This window comes from Mustelus asterias, chromosome 5 (assembly GCF_964213995.1).
Source record: "Mustelus asterias chromosome 5, sMusAst1.hap1.1, whole genome shotgun sequence".
Taxonomy (NCBI): domain Eukaryota; kingdom Metazoa; phylum Chordata; class Chondrichthyes; order Carcharhiniformes; family Triakidae; genus Mustelus; species Mustelus asterias.
In genome coordinates, this window is record NC_135805.1 from 56,350,277 (window position 1) to 56,376,227 (window position 25,951).

Consider the following 25,951-nt stretch of genomic DNA (forward strand, 5'->3'; position numbering starts at 1 on the left):
GTAGAAAACACCTTGGCTCTTGCTAATGTAGGTGCTTCCTCTAACAGTGGGCACACATTTAGTCATCACCTTATTCAACCCTCTGTAGTCAACCATCAATCATCAAGAACAGTCTCTGAAGAAACATAGAGACATAGAAACTAGAAGCAGGAGTAAGCCATTCGACCCTTTGATCCTGTTCCCCCATTCATTTTGATCACGGCAGATCATCAAATTTAATGCGCTGATCCCACTTTCCCCCTCCTCATATCCCTTGATCCCTTTAAACCAAGAGCCATATCTAATCCTTGTTGAAATCACACAATGTTTTGGCCTCAACTACTTTCTGTGGTAGTGAATTTCACACATTCACCACCCTCTGGATGAAGAAATTTCTCCTCACCTCAGTTCTAAGAAGAGTCTTGCAGACACGAAACATTAGCTCTGTTTCTCTCTCTGCAGATGCTGCCAGACCTGCTGAGTTTTTCCAGCATTTTCTATTGTTAATCCAGGAATTGTTTGCCTTTCTCACTGGCCACATGGGAAAATTGGCCACAAAGCTGCCTTGCCTTAACACACGCTACTTAATGAGTAACTCTTACCTCTTCCAAAAAGGAATGCTTTCCCTGGGAAAGGGTACAGAGGAAAGAATGACAAGGTCTGTTAAATATTTCCTCACTCTGCAATTTCTCACAATCGTGCTTATTTCCAGCAAAAACTAACAAATGCTCTCCAATTATCTCTTGGACTCGGTATCCAAAGGAGCATCATAGCTAAAGCTCTTTAATTGTAAAGACCAAATGAACATTAGAAATCACAACCAGTTTCACCAGCACCTATCCCTGCTGCCTTGGGTTATCATCAATAATAACTCGATATCACTTTAACAATGTTCCGCAGTGTTGGAGGCTACCTCGTTGAATATGTTTAAATCACGGATAGATGGATTCCTGATCGGTAAGGGAATTAGGGGTTATAGGGATCAGGCGGGTAAGTGGAACTGATCCACTTCAGATCAGCCATGATCTTATTGAGTGGTGGGGCAGGCTCGAGGGGCTGGATGGCCTACTCCTGCTCCTATTTCGTATGTTCTTATGTTCCTTGTCCATTTGTACCATTCATTAATACTGGTGATTGACGAGTTACTGAGATCCCTTGTACTTTAAGGATCAGAGTTTTTCCTTTATGTGTGCTCACTTCTTCTCCACTAACCTGTTAATTTAACCAAGCTTTCTTGAGTTAAAGATAGAGTAAGTTTATTAACTACTAAAAGATAAGGAGAAAATGGTAAAACACATGCATCTACATTCATACAGATTAGAAGTGAGAATGGAGTCCAATAGTAAGTAAATATGAATAGAAGGATATACAGAACAGTCCTTGACTTGCAAACATGCGGACGTTATAATTTTATTTCAGTGGAGTTCACTTTGGAAGGCATATAATTGGCTCTTCGATTCCAGCGTTCTGTCGTTTAGCAGAGAAATGTCAGTTCCCTTTCCCGCTGCGATCCTTTTGCTGGCTGGGCTGATTTCCTCAAACAGACAGGGAGATTTGAGATATACCTGCAAGGGAATGGTGATTTTGCAGGGGCACTGCTGGCTACTTCTGTTGCTGTATCACACATCTTCAGCGTGAAAACTTCTAACTGCTTATCCTAACAGAGTACACACAGACAGATACTTGGGACAGCTCTCTCAGTTAGCTTTTAACTCCTTCTTTGTGTATTCCAAGTTGAAAACGGAATCTACTAGTCCGCCTAGGCATTACATGCAGGATCTTTCGAAATGAGATGGCCATTATGTCTCTTTGTCTTTACTGGAGGTGGTAATCAGTTTCTTGGATGCTTTTATGTCCAGCAACTGGGTGAGGTTCCATTGCCCTTTAGAGAAACACTCTGCAACCATTCCTGTCAGTGGCTGACTGTACATTTTCAGTAACCTTTGGGGCTAATGTTCACTTCAAAATATAAAGCTCCTGTCTTTTTAAAAGTTCAATATTTCGGGCATAATTCTGTGTTTTTCTTTTCTCCATCATCATGACAAAACCTATTTAATTTAATCTGACTGCTGTGAAAATTTGAGCCCTTGCCCATCCCCAATAGATGTTCAGAGCACGGTGACGCAGCTGGTATCAACAAGCATAATTTGTTTTTGATTCCCTGCTAATTTGACCAAAATCTCTGGTCACCCATTCAAATCACGTTGGAACCTCATTCCCAGCCAAGCGAGGCTCGCTTCTAATGCTGTGGCCTGCTGCTTCGAGTCCATTGAGGGCTGTTTGGTAACTGCACACACTGGAGTCCTTTCATCTACTTGTGTCCGGGTTTGAGTAGCCGTAGGCTGCTACCAGTTTCTCAAACTTCCCATTTAAATCAACACTTTCTTCAGCCAATCACTGGACTATCGCTTCAGTTCTTTTGCCTCCAGTACAGGACACTGACGGGGAAGGGTATGGAGGAGGTCTTGGAGGTAGTCTCCTCTCATGTGATCTTCCCATTCTTGCCCGATAACCCTTTGATACTCCTCTGCTATGTGTTGCGGAATATCAAAGTAAAGACACCCAGGGCGGAATTTTTCCTTCCCGCCTGCCACGGCAATCATAGCAGGCAGGACACAGATCATGCAAAGATCTGTTGACCTCGGCAGGATTTTCCGGTCTTGGGGCGAGTGCAGCCGAAAAATCCTGCCCTCAACACATAGCCAGAAGTCTCACAACACCAAGTTAAAGTCTAACAGGCTTATTTGGAATCACGAGCTTTCGGAACGACTTGCATTCCAACCATTATCTTGTAATCGTGTCTTTGTCTATATATGCCGTATTTGTGAAACTTACTTCTCCATTCACCTGATGAAGGAGCAGCTCTCCGAAAGCTCGTGATTCCAAATAAACCTGTTGGACTTTGACCTGGTGTTGTGAGACTTCTTACTGTGCCTACTCCAGTCCAACGCCGGCATCTCCATATCAACACATATCTGTAAGTAAATCAGGCCAAGTTTATCAGACACTGGAGATCGACTCTCGGCTGTGCCAGGGAGGCAACTCAACTTACATTCATTCAAAGCATAAATTGATTGTCACATTCGTCCAGCTTGTTCCAATGTATAGCCTCCTTTGTTCTACAGATCAGTTGCCAAGGCCATACAGCTGTGGCTACTCATTCAGCTCCCTTCCATATTTGTCTCCCTTCATCTGGTCATGGCTCATTTTTCTCAACAACAAATTATCAGCTATTTTAGCAGTCCCCATATTATCAAATTTCCCCTGATTTCCCACTTCACTATGTGTCCTGCTCTCCCGCAGCTATGACACAATATCTGAGGTTTACTGGGACCTTTTTTGGTCTTTTCACAATAGAGATAGACTTTTTAACTATCACTTCTTTTAACCTGGATACTGTCCTCTACCATCTCTCAATCTTTCTCTGCGTGGTTCTCAATTCTAACCCATGGAGTCGGTGTAGACTCACACTGCCCTGATCAGACCTGGTCAAATCTTACTGTCAATGTGAGAGGAGGCTGCCCTTGTGATAAAACATAGAATCCTGATAACTGTTGTGCAAATGCTCCCAGATGTTCCTCTAGCCTTTACTTACTAGATCTCACCTTCTCAATAATATCCATTTCTCAGCACCTAACCCTCTAACAACTGGATCTAATACTTAATTTGTTGTTCTGTGATATAATTCCCATCTTAAACCTGGAATTGAAAGCTGCAAGAATTATTCTCACAATCCTCTTCCTCTAACTCTGGGTGTCCCAGCCTGAAATATTGATACTTTGTATACAATGCTATCGGACAAGTCCCTGGCTGGGATTTTTCCACAAAAATTCTAAGTTCCCAACGTGTGGGAAAATGGGAGTAAATCCCACCGGTTTCTCTGTATGATTTCCAGAACAAATCTCCGACACTGGGTCAGCAGCACTGCGGTGAGCGGGCCACTGCGCATGTGCTGATCTGTCAGCGCAGGGGTTGGCACATACTCAGTGGAACCCCCCCATTACCGGCCTCCAGATTGCTGGCCAGCCCAATCGCTGACCAGCCCTGCGACCCCCCCCCCCCATCGCTACCTTTGCAGACCCCCTCCAACCCCCAATCGCTGGCCTCCTGGACCTCCCTGGGCTAGCCCCTATGTGTACCCCCCCCTCCCCTGGCCAGTCCCGATCTCCCCAACCTTCCCTCCACCCGACGGACCCAATCCACCCCCGGACAGTCCTGATCCTTCCCCCGATCCCGCTGACCAGCCCCGATGTCCCCTCCCCCAACTAGCCACGATCTCCACCTCTGACTGTCCTCACCCCCGCCCCCCCCCCACCATCCCCCCACCTGGATGGCCAGCCCCGATCGCTCTCACTCCCTCCCTCCCCACCAATCTTCTGGCAATGTGGCAGCGGGACCACAGTGCCAGGCTGGCACTGCCTAAGGGCACCCCCCACCCCCCTTATCCCTGATCTCCCGAGGGGCCTGAATGGCCTCTCTTCCCTCCAGTGGGGTTGGGCCGCCTGTTCCCTGTTAGTGGGGAGCAGTAGCAAACCCCATTGGAGGGAACCACTCCTGGTCGGGGGGGGGGGGGGGGGGGCGGGGGCGGGGTGATGTTAGTGGGCCCGGAGAATTTCATACTGGGCCCGCTAATCATATGGAAGTAGAGATTTCCATATGATAATCAGCTCTGCGCCGAATCTCGGCGTGCAGCTGATTACGCCAAAAAATGTTGTCCCAGAGATGCGCGATGGTGAAACGGCCCCTGCTGATGTCTCTCGGCCTGTTGCGCTACTCAAGCAGTGCAGCGAGCTGGGAGAATCCCCCCTCCCCCCCTGACTTTATAGTCCCTAGCTCCTTTACATAAAGAATTCGGTGTCAAACTGTTCGAAGTCATCCTGCACCCCACTATTCCTCCATGAAGATTTGTCTCATGCTGTGTCTCAACTTCTACTGCAGCCAAAGCCATTGAAGGAGCAGAACTCCCTATCTCCACACTGTCTGCACTATCTTCCTATCTTCTCATCAACAGAATCCTGGGACCTAGTCGTCACTGATGAAACTACAGCCTGATATCTTCCCAGCTTCTATTTTAGGTGCTCAGTTTCTATATAGAATTACCGAGTCATACGGCACAGAAAGGGCCATTTGGCCCATCGAGTCTGCACCAACAATAACTGCCACCAAAGTCGCACTAATCCCATTTTCCTGCACTTGTCCCATATCCTTGAATGTTATGATGTTTCAAGTGCTCATCCAAATATTTTTTATAGGTTGTAAGATTTCTGGCCTCCACTACCTTCCCAGGCAGTGCATTCCAGATTCCCACCACCCTCTGAGTGAAAGAAATGTTTACTCAAATTCCTTCTGAGTCTCCTGCCCCTTACCCTAAATCTATGTCCCCTTGGGATTGACTCCTCAACCAAGGGGAACAGCTGCTATGATCTGATCCACTGTGACACTGCTCAGTTGGTTCCCAGAATGCCAGGCATGCACCCTCCAATTCCTGTCAGAAACTCATGTTTTCCACCTGACACGGTTTCAACGATTGCTTTACCTCCCACAACTAATGCATAACATTCCCTGCTTGTATAGTCACCAAGCTTTAATGCCATAACACCAATGATGATTGCACTATGGCCCTTTGCAATACTCTAACTTTTTTTCTAGCTTTTCATCCTCCTCCTCCACCCCTCTACTGAGCACTTCACCCTTTTCTGCAAAATGAAGAGTTGCCATGTTATCAACCTTGAAGCTTTGTCTGCTCTAATTTTTCTTTGGCCCACCCATTCCCGAATGCACTTTATCGCTTCCTCTAAAGGTGCTCCAAACTCCTTCCTTAAGTGTTCCATTATTAAATCATGGACTGTCTCCGAGTCCACTCTGCTATTTCTTCTAGCTCTATTCTTTAATGTATCGGTTATCACTGCTCCCATGACAACTAAAGCTCCTGTTACCCGTGGAGACACAGACAGCTGAGTGAAATCTAGCCCCATGAGAAACTCAAATGTTGAAGTTTCCAAATTCCTATTGCGCCAAAATTGTTTAAACTCCTGCCTTCCTTGTCTCGTTCCATAGAGAAAGCTAATGGTCCAAGCAACCAACTCAAGGTCTGCAAACTCAGGAGAAGTTGTTCATTTCATTCCTCGACATGCCCTTGAAGGATTGCCTCTTTCGTCAAAATTGGCAAGTCATGTTGCAGCTTTATAGAACCTTAGTTAGGCCGCACTTGGAATATAGTGTTCAATTCTGGCCGCCACACTACCAGAAAGATGTGGAGGCTTTGAAGAGGGTACAGAAAAGATTTACCAGGATGTTGCCTGGTATGGAGGGCATTAGCTATGAGGAGAGGTTGGAGAAACTTGGTTTGTTCTCACTGGAGTGACGGAGGTTGAGGGGAGACCTGATAGAAGTCTACAAGATTATGAGAGGCATGGACAGAATGGATAGTCAGAAGCTTTTTCCCAGGGTGGAGGAGTCAATTACTAGAGGGCACAGGTTTAAGGTGCGAAAGGGCAAGGTTTAAAAGAGATGTACGAGGCAGATTTTTTACCCAGAGAGTAGTGGGTGCCTGGAACTCGTTGCCGGGGGAGGTAGTGGAAGTGGATACGGTAGTGACTTTTAAGGGGCATCTTGACAAGTACATGAATGAGATGGGAATAGAGGGATATAGTCCCTGGAAGGGTAGGGGGTTTTCGTTAAGTCAGGCAGCATGGTCGGTGCAGGCTTGGAGGGCCGAAGGGCCTGTTCCTGTGCTGTAATTTTCTTTGTTCACCATTCTGCTACAGTTGCCATAAACTGTAGGGATCTCTGTACTCAACCTCAGTGCAAGGAAATTCTTGTCGAGGAATAACCTTAACAAAAAAGACAACGAGTAATTTAAAATACAAACTAACAAGGTTTATTGGACAATAAAGATTGATGATTAAACATTTTGAGGCATGGCATGATACACAAGTTCAATGTGCGTTGGTCTGCCTTTCCTGTGAATCCTGGGAGTTCTGGGATTTTCTCCTCTTGGCTCCTTGAACCTGGTTTCTTGACTCATGACATCCTTTGCGATTTTAGCTCAGCCAACCTAACTCTAACGTCCAAATCCCTTTGGAACTTTCAGGGGCGATCTTACCGCTCGTTCATGCTACGCTCCCGCTGCAGTGAAGATGGAAAATTCGGCGACAAGCCAAATCTCTGTTCACTGCAGCGGGATGGGAAAATCCCTCCGGCGTGAACGGTCGGAAAACTCCAGCCTTCAACTTAAGTGGATTATTTTCCAACCCACAACTTCAGTCTACCTTAACTGCTGAAATTTCCAGTCCATCTTAACTGGTGAAGCCGCACACTTTACAATTGTGTGCTGAGTGTGCTCTTTCTCTCGCTGGTAGAAACAGCTTTCTCACAACGACTGCAGCTTTCCCAAAATGCCTAAGACTGACCTTCGCCTCTGATTCTATCAAGTTAGACTTTAGCTGACTGAATGATTCCTTCGCAGTTAAGTGGTTATATGTTTTCTATTCACTTTCCCTTTAAAGCATTGGCTTTAGTCCTGGCACACCTGTCTAGACTGGATCCACATTTCTAATTCTTACTGCAATCCTCAGCCCTGTGACAGCTAATTTAATCATTAACTAAGCCTAATGCTGGGTTTCTTATGGCAACCCCTCAGCCTTTGACAAATACCTGTTACCTGGCAAAGTCCTACACAAATACTAACTTCTGAGCATGTCCTTAATCCTAACTCTCTCCCTTGACAAATGCACCCCAGCAAATGTCCTGTGACAAATGCAAAGGCCTTGGTGATGCAGCCCCATTTTTTAAATTCATTCATGGGACATGGGCGTTACTGGCTGGGCCAGCATTTATTGCCCATCCTTAGTTGTCCTTGGGGGGCAGTTGAGAGTCAACCACATTGCTGTGGCTCTGGAGTCACACATAAGCCAAACCAAATTACACCATTTACCATGGCGGGATTTGAACCTGAGTCCCCAGAACATTTGCTGAGTTTCTGGATTAATAGCCTAGCGTTAATACCACATCGGCTTCCCACTATATACCCCAGGTCCTTTGCAACATTTAGGCCAAGTATGTGCACCTGAATTGACACAACTGATGTCTTTTCACTCAATATTGATAAATCCTGACCAATGGGAAGAGCACTCCTAGTGGCCCCACAACAATCTGACCCTAATTTGTATCTCTACCTGGAAATCCATGGAACATTCTGGGCCCAAGGCCATTTTCCTAGCCAATCAGCATTGCAGCCTCAGCATTCTTTCTAACTGCTGAACTGTAACTTATATCTTTAACTGGAGGCACTGGGACATGTAGTTTTCATGTCACCCTCCTGACCATCAGCATTGTAGTTTTGGCTTCTCTTTACTATTCATCAGACTTGCTGGAACCCAACGGTACAAATGTGTCTTGGCTATAACTTCAGTTCACTCCCAAAGGATCCATATGTTCTTTTTAAAGCTACATCAAAGCTTAAAAGAGACTTTCTTAACACCAGGCCCAAAATTCGCAATCATCCCTACAGTACATACAAATTGAATCTGCTCATTACTAAGCTTATGTACAGCACAATTACGCCTTATTAATTACACAAATGTGCCAACAAAGTGAAGTCTAGCAGACACTAGCGCGGTGATTGGCAGCCTAGGCTAGTGAATCGTCTTCATGAGTGGCCCACCTTCATCTTGGTGGGCCATAAGATGGAAATCAGACTTGCTCACGAACCATGATCCAATGCATAAGACTAAATACACTTAATACACACCAACTATTTAATAACGAGTTATAGAAAATGTTTAATCATTTATATATTAATAGAACTGTCATCAACTTCCAATGGTAAACACTAAAGAAATATTTACACTTCGGACGCAGAGGGAGTGCACGACTCTCATAGTTAACATTGTGTGCCGTCAGCACGCACCTCATTTCATTTTTTTACGTGCGTATTACTTCAGTCATGCCAGTATAAAAAAAAACTACGCAGATGGAAACCAGCGGAACGTGGCAACCCTGTTTGTGAGCAACAGTCTTGTGGGCCGCACTCAGAACCCTGATAGGCCGCATGTGGCCCACCACTGGTCTAGCACCACTGGACAAGGGATAGCTTAAATTACTCAATATTACATTACAATTCACTGGTGCTACACATTTGTTCCAGAGCAATGCAGTGTAATATGTCAGCATTACAACCAAGTATGCTGATATTACTGGGCAGGGCAGAATTATGCACAAATACTATTTTAACTTGGTAAATTGAAGGGCAGGCTACTCTATGAAGGTGTTTCATGTTATTGAAATGTGTGTATGGTATGTGCGGACTCTGCTATGGGTCTGGTAAAGAATTGACTGGGTCGTGATCAAACACATCCTATACCTTTCTACTTTTTAAACTGATTCTAAAGCAATGTCAGATTTAGCATTGTTTTTGTATAAAAATGCAATCTGTGACAAAGATTGAAGAAAGGGAAAACAGAAGGAGAGAATCAGTCACAGAATCACATCATTGTTATGATGTAGATGGAGACCATTTGACCCACAGGGTGGAATTTTCCCGTCCCGCTAGCCACAGGAATTGTAGTGGGTGGGACACGGACCATGCAAAGGTCCGTTGACCTCGGGTGGGATTTTCCAGTCTTGGGGTGAGCATGGCTGGAAAATCCCGGCCATAGTGTCTGAACTGGCTCTACGGATGAGCATTTCATGTGGTGCCATTCTCCTGTCTTCTGTAACCCTGCAGATAGTTTATTTTCAAACAATCAGCTCATTCAGTCTTGATTGCCCTGAACCTGCCTCCACCACATGCTCAGGGAACACATTTCAAACCTTAACCACTCGCTGTGCAAAAAGGTTTTAAACAAGCAAAGAACAATACAGCACAAGAACAGGCCCTTTGACCCACCAAGTCTGTGCCGACACAGATGCCTCTCTAATCTAATATTTTCTGGCCTCTATGTGGTCCATATCCCTCTATTCCCTGTCTATTCGTGTATCTATCCAGATGCCTCTTGAATGCTGTTATAGAATCTGTTTCCAACACCTCCTCCAGCAGCCCGTTCCAAGCATTCACCACCCTGTGTGTGAACAACTTGTCCCTCATGTCTCTTTTAAACTTTCCCCCTCTCACTTTCAACCTATGTCCCCAAGTAATTGACCCTTTGACCCTGGGAAAAAGACTGACTATCCACTCTATCCAAGCCTGTCATAATCTTGTAAACCTCTATAGGGTCCCCCCTCATCCTCCGATGCGCCAATGAAAACAATCCAAGTTTGTTCAACCTTTCTTCATAGTCCATATCCTCCAAACCAGGCAACATTCTGGTAAAACTCTTCTGCACCCTTTCCAATGCATCAATATCCTTCTGGTAGTGTGGTGACCAGAATTGTACACAATACTCCAAATGCAGCCTAACCAAAGTCTTATACAGCTACAACATGACTTTCCAATTCCTATACTCAACGCCCTGATCGATGAAGGCCAGCATGCCATTCGCCTTCTTGAGCACTTTGTCCACTTGAGTTGCCACCTACAGATCTGCATGCCTAGATCCCTCTGTATGCTAATATTTCTAAGGGCTCTACCATTTATTGTATACTTTCCTTCTGCAGTAGACCTTCCAAATCACATCACCTCACATTTGTCCGGGTTAAATTCCATCTGCCATCTTTCGGTCCAGGTTTCCAGCCGATTTATATCCTGCTGTATCCTCTGACAATCCTCCTCACTATCCACTATTCCCCCAACTTTTGTATCATTTGCAAATTTACTAATCAGACCACCTACAATTTTCTCCAAATCACTTATACATATTACAAACAACAGAGGCCCCAGCACTGATCCTTGTGGAACATCGCTTGTCACAGACCTCCAGTTAGAAAAGTACCCTTTCACTGCTACTCTCAAAACTCAAGCCAGTTTTGTATCCATCTTACCAACTCACCTCGGATCCCATATGACTTCACCTCCTGTATCAGCCTGCCATGAAGAACCTTATCAAAGGCTTTACTAAAGTCCATGAAGACAACATTTACTGTCCTGCCCTGGTCAATGTTTCTTGTCACCTCCTCAAAGAACTCAATCAAGTTTGTGAGACACGACCTCCCCTTCACAAAACCATGCTGCCTACCGCTAATAAACCTATTCTCTTCCAGATGTGAGTACATCCCGTCCCTAAGAATCTTCTCCAATAATTTCCCCACCACTGATGTGAGGTTCACAGACCTGTAATTTCCCAGATTGTCTCTTCTGCCCTTCTTAAACAGAGGAACAATGTTAGTTACTCTCCAATCCTCTGGTACCTCATCTGTGGCTAACGAGGATATGAAGATTTTGGCCAAGGCCTCAGCAATTTCTTCCCTCGCCTCTCTCAGTATTCTGGGATAGACCCTATCTGGCCCTGGGGACTTGTCCACCTTAGTGTTTTACAAAACCTCCAATATCTCCTCCCTTTTTATCTCAACATGTCCTAGAATGTCAACATCCTCCTTTCTACACTCACCATCCACCACATCCTTCTCCTTTGTGAATACTGATGCAAAGTACTCGTTAAGGACCTCACCCACCTCATCTGGCTCCACACACAAATTCCTTCCTACCCTTTCCTTAGCTACCCTCTTCCTCATTATATACGCATAAAAAGCCTTAGGATTTTCCTTAATCCTGCTTGCCAAGGACACTTCATGGCCCCTTTTAGCCCTCCAGGTCTCTGTTTAAGCTCCTTCCAGCTATCGGTATATTCCTCAAGAGCCTTATCCGTTTTCAATTTCCTGAAATTTATTTATGCCTCCTTCTTCTTTTCCACGAAGCTCACAATCTCTCTTGTCATCCAGGGTTCCCGGACCTTGCCATCTTTATCCTTCATTTTTATTTTATTTTATCTCTCATATTGCTTTGCTTCTTTCGCCAGGTGCTTTTAAATCTGTGCTCTCTCGTTCTCGATCCTCTCATGAGTGGGAACTGTGTTCTCCTGTCTACTCTGTCCATCTGGCTTCGGGAATCATAGAATCCCTAATGTGTAGAAGGAGGCCATTCAGCCCATTGAGACTTCACCGACAAAAATCCCACCCTATCCCCGTAACCCCACGTGTTTACCCTGCTAGTCCCAGTGACACTACAGGGCAATTTAGCATGTCCAGTCAACCTAACCTGCATGTCTTTGGACTGTGGGAGGAAACCGGAGCACCCGGAAGAAACCCCACGCAGACACAGGGAGAATGTGCAAACTCCGCACAGAGAGTTACTCAAGGCTGGAATTGAACCCGGGACCCTGGCGCTGTGAGGCAGCCATGCTATCCACTGTGCCACCGTGCTGCCCATGCACAGCCTTTACACACTTTGCAATCCCTGGTTAAGTGAACGACATTGGCAATGGGCTGTGAAGATGTCCCCCTCAATCCTCCTAACAAAGGAGGCGTCGAAGCAAGGGGTTTGGCGGAGTGTAAGGGGAGGACAAAGTTGGGGTGAGGGTAACAATGAGGAGGAAATGGAGGACAAACAAATATATTTATATTGCCCTGGTCTGATGGTTTCAGGTGATAAGAAGTACATCATGGGCCCAAGACCTTCAACCGTGGATGCTGCTGTCTTTGGCCAGTTGGCTCAGGCAATGTGGACACTTCCAGGAACCAGACCAGAAAGGCTGATCAGAGGTAAGGAATTATCAGGTGAATTGGTGAGTTTCCTGCTTTAACTCACTCTTTACGCACGATGTTCAAAGTTTGAAGCCGGCAAGTCAGTGTTTATACACATTAGGGGCAGGTTGTTTAAGAAAATAAAATTGTATGTTTTTTAGAATTCTGACTTAAGTCATTGTGGTGGCGTATACATCATATCACGGTGGTTCGCGCTACTGCCTTACAGTGCCAGGGACCCGGGTTCGATTCCCGGCTTGGATCACTGTCTGTGCAGAGTTCTCCCCATGTGGGTTTCCTCCGGGTGCTCCGGTTTCCTCCCACACGCCAAAAGACTTGCTGGTTAAGTGAATTGGCCATGCTAAATTCTCCCTCAGTGTACCTGAACAGGTGCTGGCGTGTGGCGACAGGGGGGATTTTCACAGTAACTTCATTGTGGTGTTAATGTAAGCCGACTTGTGTGACAATAATAAGTAAATAATAAGAAAGATACAGAAATACATGGAATGACTCAAGTGAGGAAGAAACAAAAACTACCGAAAAAAATCACCAGGAACGGCAGAAATATGACTTTGGGCCTTGTGTAATTGATGTAAATTTAAAGCCTGTTCAGCACTGAGGCAAATTCAGGAAATTTGCTTTCACACAGGAAACAGAACTGTGATAATGACCTTCAGTAGATTTCCATGGAGATTTCATGGAGTTGTGTAAGAGTTCAAGGAAATTCTGGCATTGTGTAAAATCAGACATAAATCACTTGCACCTGAATTTCCTCCAACATTTAGATTGCAAATCAGCCGGACTGAGCACCATTGCTTCAGCTTAAGCTTTAAGGAAATTCTGGGCCAAGTATTATTGTCTAAAATTCAGCATTTGGTATTTTGAAAAACAGTGACCTCCAGTGGCAATGTTAAGTCACAGCAACCAGTATCATGAATGGTCTATGGGCAAAACAGCTTTGTATTTGCTCCAGTGCTTCAAGGAGCTTTCGGAATTTTGGTCCCCTCTGGCAAAGTTTAAAGTTTATTTATTAGTGTCACAAGTGGCTTACATTAACACTGCAATGAAGTTACTGTAAAAATCCCCTAGTCACCACACTCTGGCGCCTGTCCGGGCACACTGAGTGAGAATTTAGCACGGCAATGCACCTAACCAGCACATCTTTCAGATTCTGGGAGGAAACCGGAGCACCCGGAGGAAACCCATGCAGACACGGGGAGAACATGCAGATTCCACACAGACAGTGACCCAAGCCGGGAATCAAACCCAGATCCCTGGCGCTGTGAGGTAGCAATGCTAACCACTTTGCCACCCCAACTGACTAACAGTGAGGGAATTATATCTTTGTGAATACTATATTACAAACAGCTGATTTGAACAGTGTCAAACAAAAGGAATATATTAATAGCCACCACATGATAGCATATGATGTGCAGATATTTTTATTTAATGTATTTTATAAACAATGTAATTTTTAAAGCACGATTAACATTGTTTTGTGCATTTTTAAGATAGTGATTTAAATCCTGAGGTGGAATAGTGCTGTGATTATTGGGAATACTGTATGCAGTCTGAGGATTTTTGTTCCCTGTTATCCATGTTTTTAAACAGAGATAAAAAGAAAATACTTTCAGAAAGGTGTGCTATAAAGTTATTTGTAGCTCTTGTCCACTTGATATGTTTGTGGGCGGTATGCTGGCACAGTGGTTCGACCAGCTGTCTCAGTCCCCCAGGGACCCGGGATCAATTCCGGCCTTGGCTGACTGTCCGTGTGGAGTTTGTCTGTCCTCCCTGTGACTGAGTGCATTTCCTCTGGGTCTTCCGGTTTCCTCCCACACTCCAAAGATGTGTAGGTTAGGTTGATTGGCCATGATAAATTGCCCCTTAGTTTATCAGGGGGATTAGCAGGGTTATGGGGATAGGCCTGGGTGGGATTGTTGTCAGTGCAGGCTTGATGGACCAAAAGACCTCCTTATGCACTGTTGAGATTCTATGATATATAATTTGTTAATCAGGGATTTGGGCAGTGTAATTAACTATGAAGACTGAGTAACCCTATTGTTCCAAAGGGGAGTCATATAGACTCACAACTCTGTTTCTCTCTCCACAGATGCTGCCAGACCTGCTGAGGTTTTTCCAGCACTTTCTGTTCTTATTCTAATTTATTACCGCATAGGATCTTGCTGTCTTTGTCTGGGGAGGAAGCACTGGAGTGTCAAACTGGTCAATGCTTGAGCACTTGTTTTAGCATCACATCCAGCTTGGCAGTGACAAACATTGTTGAGTGCTTTTTGCCACATCCAGTTTGCCTTCCCTTGTTAATGTCTTGCCCTTCTTCTCCATACAGCCTTTGAGAGGCAGGGGACGACCCTTTAGAATTGAAATGAGAAGGAATGTCTTCAGCCAGAGACTGGTGAATCTATGGAATTCATTGCCACAAAAGACTGTGGAGGCCAGGTCATTGAGTATATTTAAGACAGAGATGGATAGGTTCTTGATTGGTAAGGGGATCTAAGGTTATGGGGAAAAGGCGGGAGAATGGGGTTGAGGAATATATCATCCATGATTGAATGGTGGAGCAGACTTAATGGGCCAAATGGCCTAATTCTGCTCCTATATCTTATGGTCTTGTGATCTCATATGGAGAAAGAAGGAATAACTTATATTCGTCCAGCATCTTTCACAATCTCAGGGTGCCCTAAGTCACTTCACAGCCAGTTAAGATCTTTTGAAATGTAATTACTGTTGCAATGAACGAAATGTGCCAGTCACTTTATATACAGCAAGATCTCGCAAATAGTTATGAAATAAATGACCAGGTAATCTGTTTTAGTAATGTCAGTTGAGGAATAAATATTGACCAAGAGAGCTCTTTTGAATTGTGCCATGAATCTTTTACCTGCACCTTTTTATTGAATTATTTATGAATCTTTTTATTGTCTCATCTGTAGACTGTACCTCAAATGGTGCAACACTTTCTCAGTGGCAGTAAGAAGTCTCACAACACCAGGTTAAAGTCCAACAGGTCTATTTGGTAGCACGAGCTTTTGGAGCGCTGCCCATTCCTCACCTGATGAAGGAGCAGCGCTCCGAAAGCTTGTGCTACCAAATAAACCTGTTGGACTTTAACCTGGTGTTGTGAGACTTCTTACTGTGCTTACCCCAGTCCAACGCCGACATCTCCACATCATGGCTTTCTCAGTGATGCACTGAAATCCCAGCCTAGATTATATACTCATGAAATAGAACTTGAAACCACTGAATGAGTTGTTCCGGGAGTCACAGATTCCCTAAAATGGGAATCAAAATCACAAGTGGTTCAGAGCAGTTTATTTAAGAAATAACAGTTGATGCAATACATCAACTAAATAGATAGAAAAGATATCCTACCAGTATTCAGTGAGAAGAGTTTACCGGTCCCGGACTGGGTGAGTGAATGGATGAAGTGGAGAGATGCCGCTCACTGTTGCTGGCAGCCTGTTCTGTTCTTAGCCTTCTTGAAGCTAACTAGGTTATTAAACCAAAGCCAGCATAGATCTGCCTCAGAAAGCTCTCTGTTGTCCAATGTCTTATTTTTCCTTTCCGAAAGCTTGTTTATATACCACATTTCTAGGGGGCTAGTGTTTATCTCATCTTTCCAAATCTCAGTTCCCAGCCCATGAGGTTAATCATAGAATCATAGAATCCCTATAGTGCAGAAAGAGGCCATTCGGCCCATCAAGCCTGCACCGTCAACACTCCCACATAGGCTTTATTCCTGTAACCCCATGTATTTACTCTGCTGATCTCCCTGATACCAAGGGGCACTTTACCATGGCCAATCAAGTTAACCCCCAGATCTTTGGAGTGTGGGAGGAAACTCGAGCACCCGGAGGAAATCCACACAGACACAGGGAGTACGTGCAAACCCCACACAGACAATCACCCAAAGCTGGAATTGAACCGGGGTCTCTGACATTGTGAGACAGCAGTGCTGACCACTGTGCCACCGTAATCTTCTATTATCACTTGCTAGGACATCTTGTTTACCAGTTTATTTAGATTTGGGATGTGATGCAACCTTACTGGGCTTTGGCATGTCTGGTACAAAACATCAAGTCATAGTCTTGTCATAGATAACAGGCTTACGTTGTTCTGCAGGTGTCAGCTCTGGTAAGCCACAATAGGTTCTTTTATTAATGAGGGAGAAAGAGAGAATCAGTGAGAGAAAGAGCTATTTCAATGTTATTTAGTTAATTTGTCAAGATTTAATCAGGTTATTATACATCAATTTCTTGCACCACAACCATCAGACGCGTGGCTGAGGGTCCTGTAAGAGCCAGCACTTGAGACCTCTAAGTCCTGTCAAGCATTCCAAAGGTTGAGAGGTTTTTGCCCACCTGTATGCCCACTTACCTGTAAGTGACCGCACCTCCTTGAGGTTGCTGGATTATGATAACTATCACACAAGAGTTAAGCTGCTTGAGCTTGTGTTAAGGGAGTGTTTTCAAATGATTTTGATTAATCGATCTTGCAAAATCAAGGAGTAACAGTGGGGAATTAATTGTAGGTGATAAGGAAGTTGCAGATGAAGTGAACAAATATTTTGCTTCTGTCTTCACATAAGATACACAAAACATTCCAGTAATAGCTGTAAATTGGAAGGGAGAGAGGAACTTGGTGAAATTTCAAACAGCAGGGAAGCTGTACTGAGCAAACTGATGGAGCTGTGGGCAGACAAGTCTCAGGGTCCTGCTGGACCACATCCTAGGGCCTTAAAAGAGGTGGTTAATGAGGTACTAGATGTGCTGCTGTTAATTTTCCAAAATCTTTTAGATTCTGGAAAGGTTCCATCAGACCAGAAAATATCCAAGAAGGGAGGGAGTCAGAAAACAGGAAATTATAGGTCAGTTAGCTTGACATCTTTTGTGGGGAAGGTGTTCAATTAATGTCGCCATGGTCCCAGTTGACCATAGGCTGCTCTCCCCCTCAGGAGGAAGAGCTGACTGGTGGTGATTTTAAATTGAGGATCACCACACATCACGCAAGGGGCAAGGCTGAGAAGGCGGAGCCTTCATGAATACCTTCAGCCGATACGGGAATTGAACCCACACTGTTGGCGTCGCTTTGCATCAGGAATCAGCTGTCCTGCCAACTGAGATAAACAGCAACCAAATCAATTATTAAGGAGGTTAATCGCTGGACACTTATGCCAGAATTTTACCGTCTCGCCCGCCTGGAGCTCGTAAGATCCCGCCCGAGGCCAATGGAGAATGCCATTCTGCGAACCTCGCTTACCCCGATTCTGGGGCGGGCGTGCCGGTAAAATTCTGACCTTAGAGGAAGTCAAGGTAGTTGGGAAGCATCAGCATGGTCTTGTGAAATGGAAATCATGTATTTTCTTTAAGGAGTAATATGCATTGTGCTTGGATTTCCAGAAAGCCACATCAGAAGGTTATTGTTCAAAGTAAAAGCTCTGAGTAGCATGGCTAGAAGATTGACTGGCTGGCAAAAAAACAGTGATTATGCATAAAAGGGTCTTTCTCTGATTGGGAGGATGTAATGAGTGGGGTTCCGCAGGGATCTGTGCTCGGGCCTCAACTTCTTACCATTTATATATCGATAACTTTGATGGGGGAGTGAAGGCATGGTAACTAAATTTTCAGATGACACAAAGATAAGTAGGAAATGATGTGAAGAGGACACAAGGAGGTTGCAGATGGATATAGACATGTTGAGTGAGTGGGTAGGAAAATGGCAGATGGCGTATAATATGGGAAATGTGAAGTTGTTCACTTTGGCAGGAAGAATAAAAAAGCAGACTGTTACTCAAACGGAGAACGGCTGCAGAATTCCGAGATGCAGCAGGATCTAGGTGTTCTCATGCATGAGTGTAAAAAGCATGTATGTGCAACAAGTAATTAAGAAGGTTAAAGGAACGCTACCCTTTATTACGAGAGGAATTGAATATAAAAGTAAGGATAATATGCTTCAGTTGTACGGGGCATTGGTGAGACCACGGGTGGAAATTTTCCCTCCTGCCCCCTGCAGGAATGATGTGGAGATGCCGGCGTTGGACTGGGGTAAATACAGTAAGAGTTTTAACAACACCAGGCTAAAGTCCAACAGGTTTATTTGGTAGCAAATGCCATTAGCTTTCGGAGCCCTGCTCCTTCGTCAGATGGAGTAGATACGAAGGAGCAGCGCTCTGAAAGCTAATGGCATTTGCTACCAAATAAACCTGTTGGACTTTAACCTGGTGTTGTTAAAACTCTTACTGTGTTTACCCTGCAGAAATCGCAGCAGGCGGGACAGAAATTCTAGTGGACCATTTAAAGGTCCATTGAGTTTGGGTGGGAATTTCCAGTCTTGGGGCATGCATGCCTAGAAAATCCCACCCCACATTTCAAATACTGTCTGCAGTTTTGGTCTCCTTATTTAAGGAAGGATGTAAATGCATTGGAGGTGGTTCGGAGGAGGTTTTCTATATTGATACATGGAATGTACGGGTTGTTTTATGAGGATAGATTGGACAGACTGGACTTGTTTCCACTGGAGTTTAGAAGAATGAGAGGTGACTTGATTGAAGTATACAAGATCCTGAACAGTCTTGACAAGGTGGATGTGGAAAAGAGGTTTCCTCTTGTGGGTGAGTCCAGAACTAGGGGCAATGTTTTAAAATTTGGAGTTACCCCCCTATAAAGACAGAGATGAGGAGATTTTTTTCTCTGTGGGTTGTGCGACTTTGGAACTCTCTGCCTCAGAAGGCAGTGGAGGGGTGTGGGGCAAGGTGGGGGGGGGGGGGGTCATTAAATATTTTAAAGGTGGAGGTAGATAGGCAAGAGAATCAAAGATTATCAGGGGTAGATGGGAATGTGGAATTAGAAACACAAACAGTTCAGCCATGATCTTAATGTATCTTAATGCTCGAGGGGCCGAATGGCCTATTTCAGCTCCTATTTTATATGCTCATATGTAGGTCAGTATATCTGCAGGATCCATTGAGATCTTGCTGGCCCTCCACTGACACCACTTAACTGGCCCCTGGTTTTTCAAGGACTAAACAAGAAAAATTATACTCATTATAGAATCATAGAATCCCTACAGTACAGAAAGAGGCCATTCAGCGCATCAAGTCCGCACCGACCACAATCCCACCCAGGCCCTACTCCCATATCCCTACATATTTATCCACTAATCCCTCTAACCTACGCATCTCAGGACACTAAGGGGCAATTTTAGCATGGCCAATCAACCTAACCCGCACATCTTTGGATTGTGGGAGGAAACCGGAGCACCCGGAGGAAACCCACGCAGACACGAGAATAATGTACAAGCTCCACACAGACAGTGACCCAAGCCGGGAATCGAACCCAGGTCCCTGGAGCTGTGAAGCAGCAGTGCTAACCACTGTCCTACTGTGCCGCTCTATAGAGGAACTAATTTTTAATCTTATGAATTGGATTTTACTCATTGTAAAACCTGCCCAGTTTTTATTCCATTAAAATGAGGTAAATTCTAAAATGGCCACCGTTATTTCCAATGTGGGGCAGGTGAAATGTATTTTAAAGAATGAAGGAAATCTTATAAGGAAGCTGTCATCTTTGTGATTCGTTGACACAAAATGGTTGTTCGTGTCTTTCAAATGATCAACAAACTCCGAGAACAAATGGCGAGATGTGTTTTTCAGCATAAGTTAGTATGAGGGATTTCTGACATCATGTGGACTCATATTTTGGGGATTTCTGGAAAATGTCAGTATTTCTAACCTGGTGCAATGTTTGGAGCCAACAGGGATATTCGCTGCATACATTGACATGATCTATCTGGGTGATAAGATTTGAATAAATTGACTTTTTGCAAATATAACCATTGGTTTAGCACAAGTCAAAGTTTATTCTTGCCATACTTGGAGATCAAGTTATTCTAGAGAACCTAATATTGGAAATCTTTTAAAAGGATGTTCTGAAGGCCAGAACGCATAATTGTTGCTTTATTTTTCAGATGAGCTGGTTAATCTTGCCATGTATTGTGAAAGGATTAAGAGAAAGTTCTGGCCTGAATGGATTGAAGAGAGTGAAGATGCTTCATATGACAATGAAGACGAGTCCAGCGAAGACAGTTTGACTCCCACACCACTACAAGACTTCAGCTTGTACTCTCGCACAGAAACTTTTGATGAAGAAGTAACTGAGAACAGTTTTTCCTATTCCCAGACTCCGGACACTGATTATACTGGTCATTCACTCTTCGATTCGGATGTGGATATGGAAGAGTACACAGATAATGAGCAGGGCAAATGAACAATGCTGAAAAAACTTTTAATTTAAAGTAAAATACATTATTGTATATTTTGCACCTTACACGGTTAGTCTGGAGGTCACTAAGAATCACTCAATACAGGTATTGTTATTCGGACCAATGTGATAATGTCACCCGTTACCATCACAGAAAATCTCCAATAAAGCCAATTCTGTCAAATATATAGTAATTAATTGAGGTATCTACTTAAGTAAAGCTAATAGAACAACACATTCAGTCATAATAGTCACTGTACAATATGTAACCTTGTGTGCCTAATGTCACAGCATCTGGTTTCAACATTGCAATTCTTTATAGCTATGCTGCAAGAACATGCTACTCGCCATTAATTTTAGATAATTCAAAAACCATGCACATCTAAACATACTATAATATCTATGGAAATCAAGATCTGTCATAGTATAAATAAGGCCTTCATTGCAAGGCACTTGGATGATTCTGTCATGTACTGTAACACACAAGGATTTATGCTGTAGTTAAAGTTGAAAGTAGATCACTTTCATTTGAACATGGTGTATAAATGCCAGCTCCGTTAGATAATTTTTTAAAGTGTGCATGGGAGAACAATGGCGTACTTAAATGAAATGCATAGTTATCTACTAAGTTCAATTATAAATGGATTGAATAAGATTTATGTAGGAGTTTTCTGGGATTTTATATATTAAACTGTGTTGCATTTATAGAATCTGCTATTGTGTGAAGGGGAGAGTATTGTGACACATTCTCAGCCTGTTTAGGTCTCATTGTTATGTATTATTTCTATGGTGCGATCCGTGGAAAGAGTACTGTTTTTGAACATACTTATTCAAATATTTGGGAGCAATTAATATATGCTTACTGTACTGTTAGCTCTGTGGTAAATGGCACAAATTCTTTATTCCATAGATGAGAAAATACTCAAGCCAAATTGAGCTGGATAAAAGAAACAAGATTCATTTAGGCAGCACCTTTCATGTCTCCAGGACTATCGGACCTTTTACAGCTAATGAAATACTTTTAAAGTGTAGTCACTCTTGTAACATAGAGAAATGCGATAGCCAATTTGGACACAGACTCCATAAATGAGTTAAATGACTGGCTTTGATCAAGAGTCAAATGAACTCAGAACATTAACTCTGTTAATCTCCCTACAAATGCTGCCAGACTCACTGAGATTTTCCAGCATTCTCTGTTCTTGTTTCAGATTCCAGCATCTGTGCAATTTTCCTTGTTTTTTTTTGACTGGTTAATGTTGTTTTGAAAAAATATGTTTTTGAGGGACTAATATTAGTCAGGGCACTGGAGAAATCATAGAATCATAGAAACCCTACAGTGCAGAAGGAGGCCATTTGGCCCATCGAGTCTGCACCGACCACAAATCACAGCCGTAAATCTCCCATGGGAATTGTAGTGGGCGAGACAGACTATTTGGTGGACCACTTAAAGGTTCGTTGAGCTTGGGGGGGGGGCGCGGAATCTCTGGTCTTGGGCGCACGTGGCCAGAGAAGCCCGCCCCTCCTCTACTCTTCTACAAGTAGTGCCATGAAATATTTAATGCCCACCTGAGACAGCAGGCATCACCTCAATTTAACATCTCATCCCAAATAGAAGCTGTCTGTCTACAAAACATGACATAGATTTTATAAAATGTTTTGTGCCACAGTGATCCTATGGCAAAACATTTTAATATAACCAACACAGTTAGTGACAGAGGACTCTTGTGAACTTCATGGTGGCATGACCAAGGCCTGGGAACAAACTATAGAACCACAGAATCCCTAACATGCAGAAGGAGGCCATTCGGCCCATGGAGTCTGCATCGACCACGACCACAACCCCACCCAGACCCTATCCCCACAACCCAGTTACTTTGCTAATTCCCTGACACTAAGGGGCAATTTAGCATGGCCAATCAACTTAACCCACACATCTTTGGAGTGGGGGAGGAAACCGGAGCACCTGGAGGAAACACACGCAGACATGGGGAGAACATGCAAACTCCGCACAGACTGGAAGGCTGGAATTGAACCAGGGACCCTGGCGCTGTGAGGCAGCAGTGCTAACCATTGTGCCACAGTGCCACCCATATACCTACTCTGTTGGTTAGACACATTCCTGCTTCCATTTTTATTGTGGACATTATCCCATTTATTTTAAACAGGCCAAAGATTTTACCGAAATAGCAGCCAAACGAATGTCAAATACATTAAAGGTCCATCCACTGATATTACTTACAGTAATTATCGAGGCTATTGTGTTCTTGGTGGGGGAAAGGAGAAAGAATAATCTGTCTATTCATTGAACCCATATCTTGTTACTTATTGGCTTGGGGATTGCTCATTCTATCATCTGTACCTCAAACACAGCAGTAGCTCAAACACAAGTGTTGCTAATGGGACCAAGTATAACTCCTCAAATAAGTGTATTTCCCAAAAGGAAAGAGAGGTGTTACTACAGTAATTTATTTCATATACATTTACATCTGAAAATTGTTTGAGAAATGAAATAATTTCCATGGCAGCTGAATACCAGGCTGTTTAAAATATTCATCACAATATTTGCAGTACCAATCAGATGGAGCTTGATGTTATTTGGCTAATTAAGCTTCATAATTAATTAAGTGCTTGAATCAACAATGGCTCAGGACATCTGATGGCAGTGTTAACTTATTTTTAAACTTCCTCTCTGCTAAATTGCTGAGCATGTCATCTGATAACATCACAGCGGGGAACACGGCATTTAGGACCAGAATAATCTCCTAGACCAATCTGATTGAAGGATTGTGAAATTAACAACTCAGAAGGAAGTGTGAATTAAAATGAGTGAACTCAATGTTAAATCACCTGCAGAAAGAGACATAAAGGGAAGGAAAGAAGCATTGGATAGAGGGAGAAAAAAAAGACAATCGAAAAGGAAAAAAACGTGAAAATTTTTAAACTATCCAACTTCATATTGTTTTCAGTGCCAAAGATTGGTTGGTAATCATTATCACAGCGTTAAAAGAGTCTGTACCCTTGAAATAAGAAGATAACTGTGGCAATTTGAGTTTGTATCTACTTCACAAATGGAGCAAATTCATATCATTCAATGCTTTTCAGTGGTGAGAAAATCAGTGAGATATCATTTATGGTTGAGAGACGCACCCTGGACAGCAACCTTTGGGTATCCGAGTTTAATCGTACATCTGCCTGTAAGGGGAAAATACAAGGGGGGCACACTTTAAAATGGCAGCACAAGAAAGCACACTCTGAAATGGCTGCCTGGCACACACAGGGTTAACTGTGAAAGAAGCCAGAAAAACAGCCACAGGCTCCCGCTTTTCAGAAATAACGTCAAGCCAGAATCCTGACAGACAAACCACTTACAAAGTACAGACAGTGACTCATAGCAAACAAACACCTCAGGAAGCCAAAGCCAAGGGTCGAAACATCTCTAAGATAAGGAAACCCCTAAACAAAGAGCTTAGATTAATGCTAGAGGAAGGCGGGAAATATGAATGCGAGGGAACCGATTAGCACCCGCACAAGACGAAACTAGCCATTGATAGACCCATTCATAAAATGCTAAATGTCTATACCTGTTTGTATTCTTGTAAATATGGGGAAATGTACCCATTCATGAAATGCTAAATACTTGTAAATGTGATAATCTTCGAATCACCGGTCTAACCCATTGTGTAAAGGGTATAAATTTGAACCGCTCCCGGTATACAATTGAGAAAAAGTGTTCTATGAACATAGCGCTTTTCTCCACGGAGCTCCGTTTAATAAATCGTATTTTCTGAATCTCGAAGTCTGACTACTGGTGGATTTTTCCCACAACAATTGGCGTAGTCGGCTAGGATCCTATTACTGGTGAGATCGATTGGCCACGGTCGCAACCGGGATAGAGATCGCGGAATCTGTGACAGTCAGACTGGATCAGGAAATACGGTTTACAAGGGGGAAACATTTGTACTGTTTATTTGTGATAATATTTGTTATAGTGATAAGTACTAACTGCTGATAGGAATAAGAATTCCTGTGATTTGTGCTGATCAACAAAAGGACAAGGTAGTGCCTGTCTCAAAACCTCTGCCTTAGACTGGCTATTAAGAGCAGAAATCTGCCACGTGAAGGTCAGGAATTGAAGTGAGTGAGAGACACCAAGGGCACTAAAGGATTGTGAAGCACAAAAGGGCAGAAGTCGGTTTAACATCACCCTCTGTAGTGGCGAACAGACGCAGAGGTGCCAGCTGATTGCATGAAAGTTATTGAAAAGTTGGAAACTGTACTGTCAATGTGATGAAAAGCGGGGCGGAACATGAGTTTGATCAACTTTGACCTAAACCGAAATCCGGTGGAGAAGCACATTGCCGAAGTGGTAATCGTGGAAGCCGTGAGTATAACTTAAAACCCTGTAACGGCAATAAAACACGGTGTGAGAATAGCAATAGTGGCCGGGGGTAGTGAAGTCCCTACGGTAGTTAGCACACTTTGCTAAGAGTAGTAATAGTGGCCGGGGGTAGTGAAGTCCCTACGGTAGTTAGCACACTTTACTAAAGAATAATCGTGGCCGGGGTTAGTGAAATCTGCGAAATGGCAGATAGTGAAGTTAAAAGGGGATCTGCAGGTTCCCTGATTGAAGTCTACATGACAGACAGGAAGGAGTTAATAAAGAGAATGCAAAAGGATGGCTGGGATACTTCTCAAACCTTAGAGCAGCAGAGAAAGTGGATAGATAAAGTAAAAAGAAACAGAACGAAGAAAATAGGAATAATGTTAACACATCAGTTAGCAGGTCGAATTGAACAAACAATTGCCTCTACAAGGAAATGGAGAGAGGACAAAGAAAGAATTAGAGAACTAGAATCCCAAGTGAGGGAATTGGAAAACCGAAATCAGGTTTTAGAAAGGCAAGGGGGAGGAGAAACTGATCCTCTACCTTCTTATGAGTCCACCCAGCAAGGGCCAACGGCACCCTCAGGAGAGTGGGAACAGCTGGAACATAACGTAGCGCCCATAACTAGAGGGGGGACCGCAGCACGACCCAAGGCAAATTATAAACCCTTTACCCCAGGGGAGAGACAGCAGAT

General features: G+C 43.7%; 1 protein-coding gene across 2 annotated transcripts in view; it reads left to right on the forward strand.

The window, feature by feature from the left end:
• faxcb (failed axon connections homolog, metaxin like GST domain containing b) overlaps positions 1-21,581 on the forward strand; it is a 91,012-nt gene extending 69,431 nt beyond the window's left edge. For both annotated transcript variants that reach the window (XM_078213674.1, XM_078213675.1), the window contains 2 exons: positions 12,499-12,615; positions 20,581-21,581. In XM_078213674.1, coding sequence (XP_078069800.1) covers positions 12,499-12,615; positions 20,581-20,879 — 416 coding nt within the window. In that variant the 3' untranslated portion in view covers positions 20,880-21,581. The remainder of the gene's footprint in view (positions 1-12,498; positions 12,616-20,580) is intronic.
• The last annotated feature ends 4,370 nt before the right edge of the window (positions 21,582-25,951 follow it).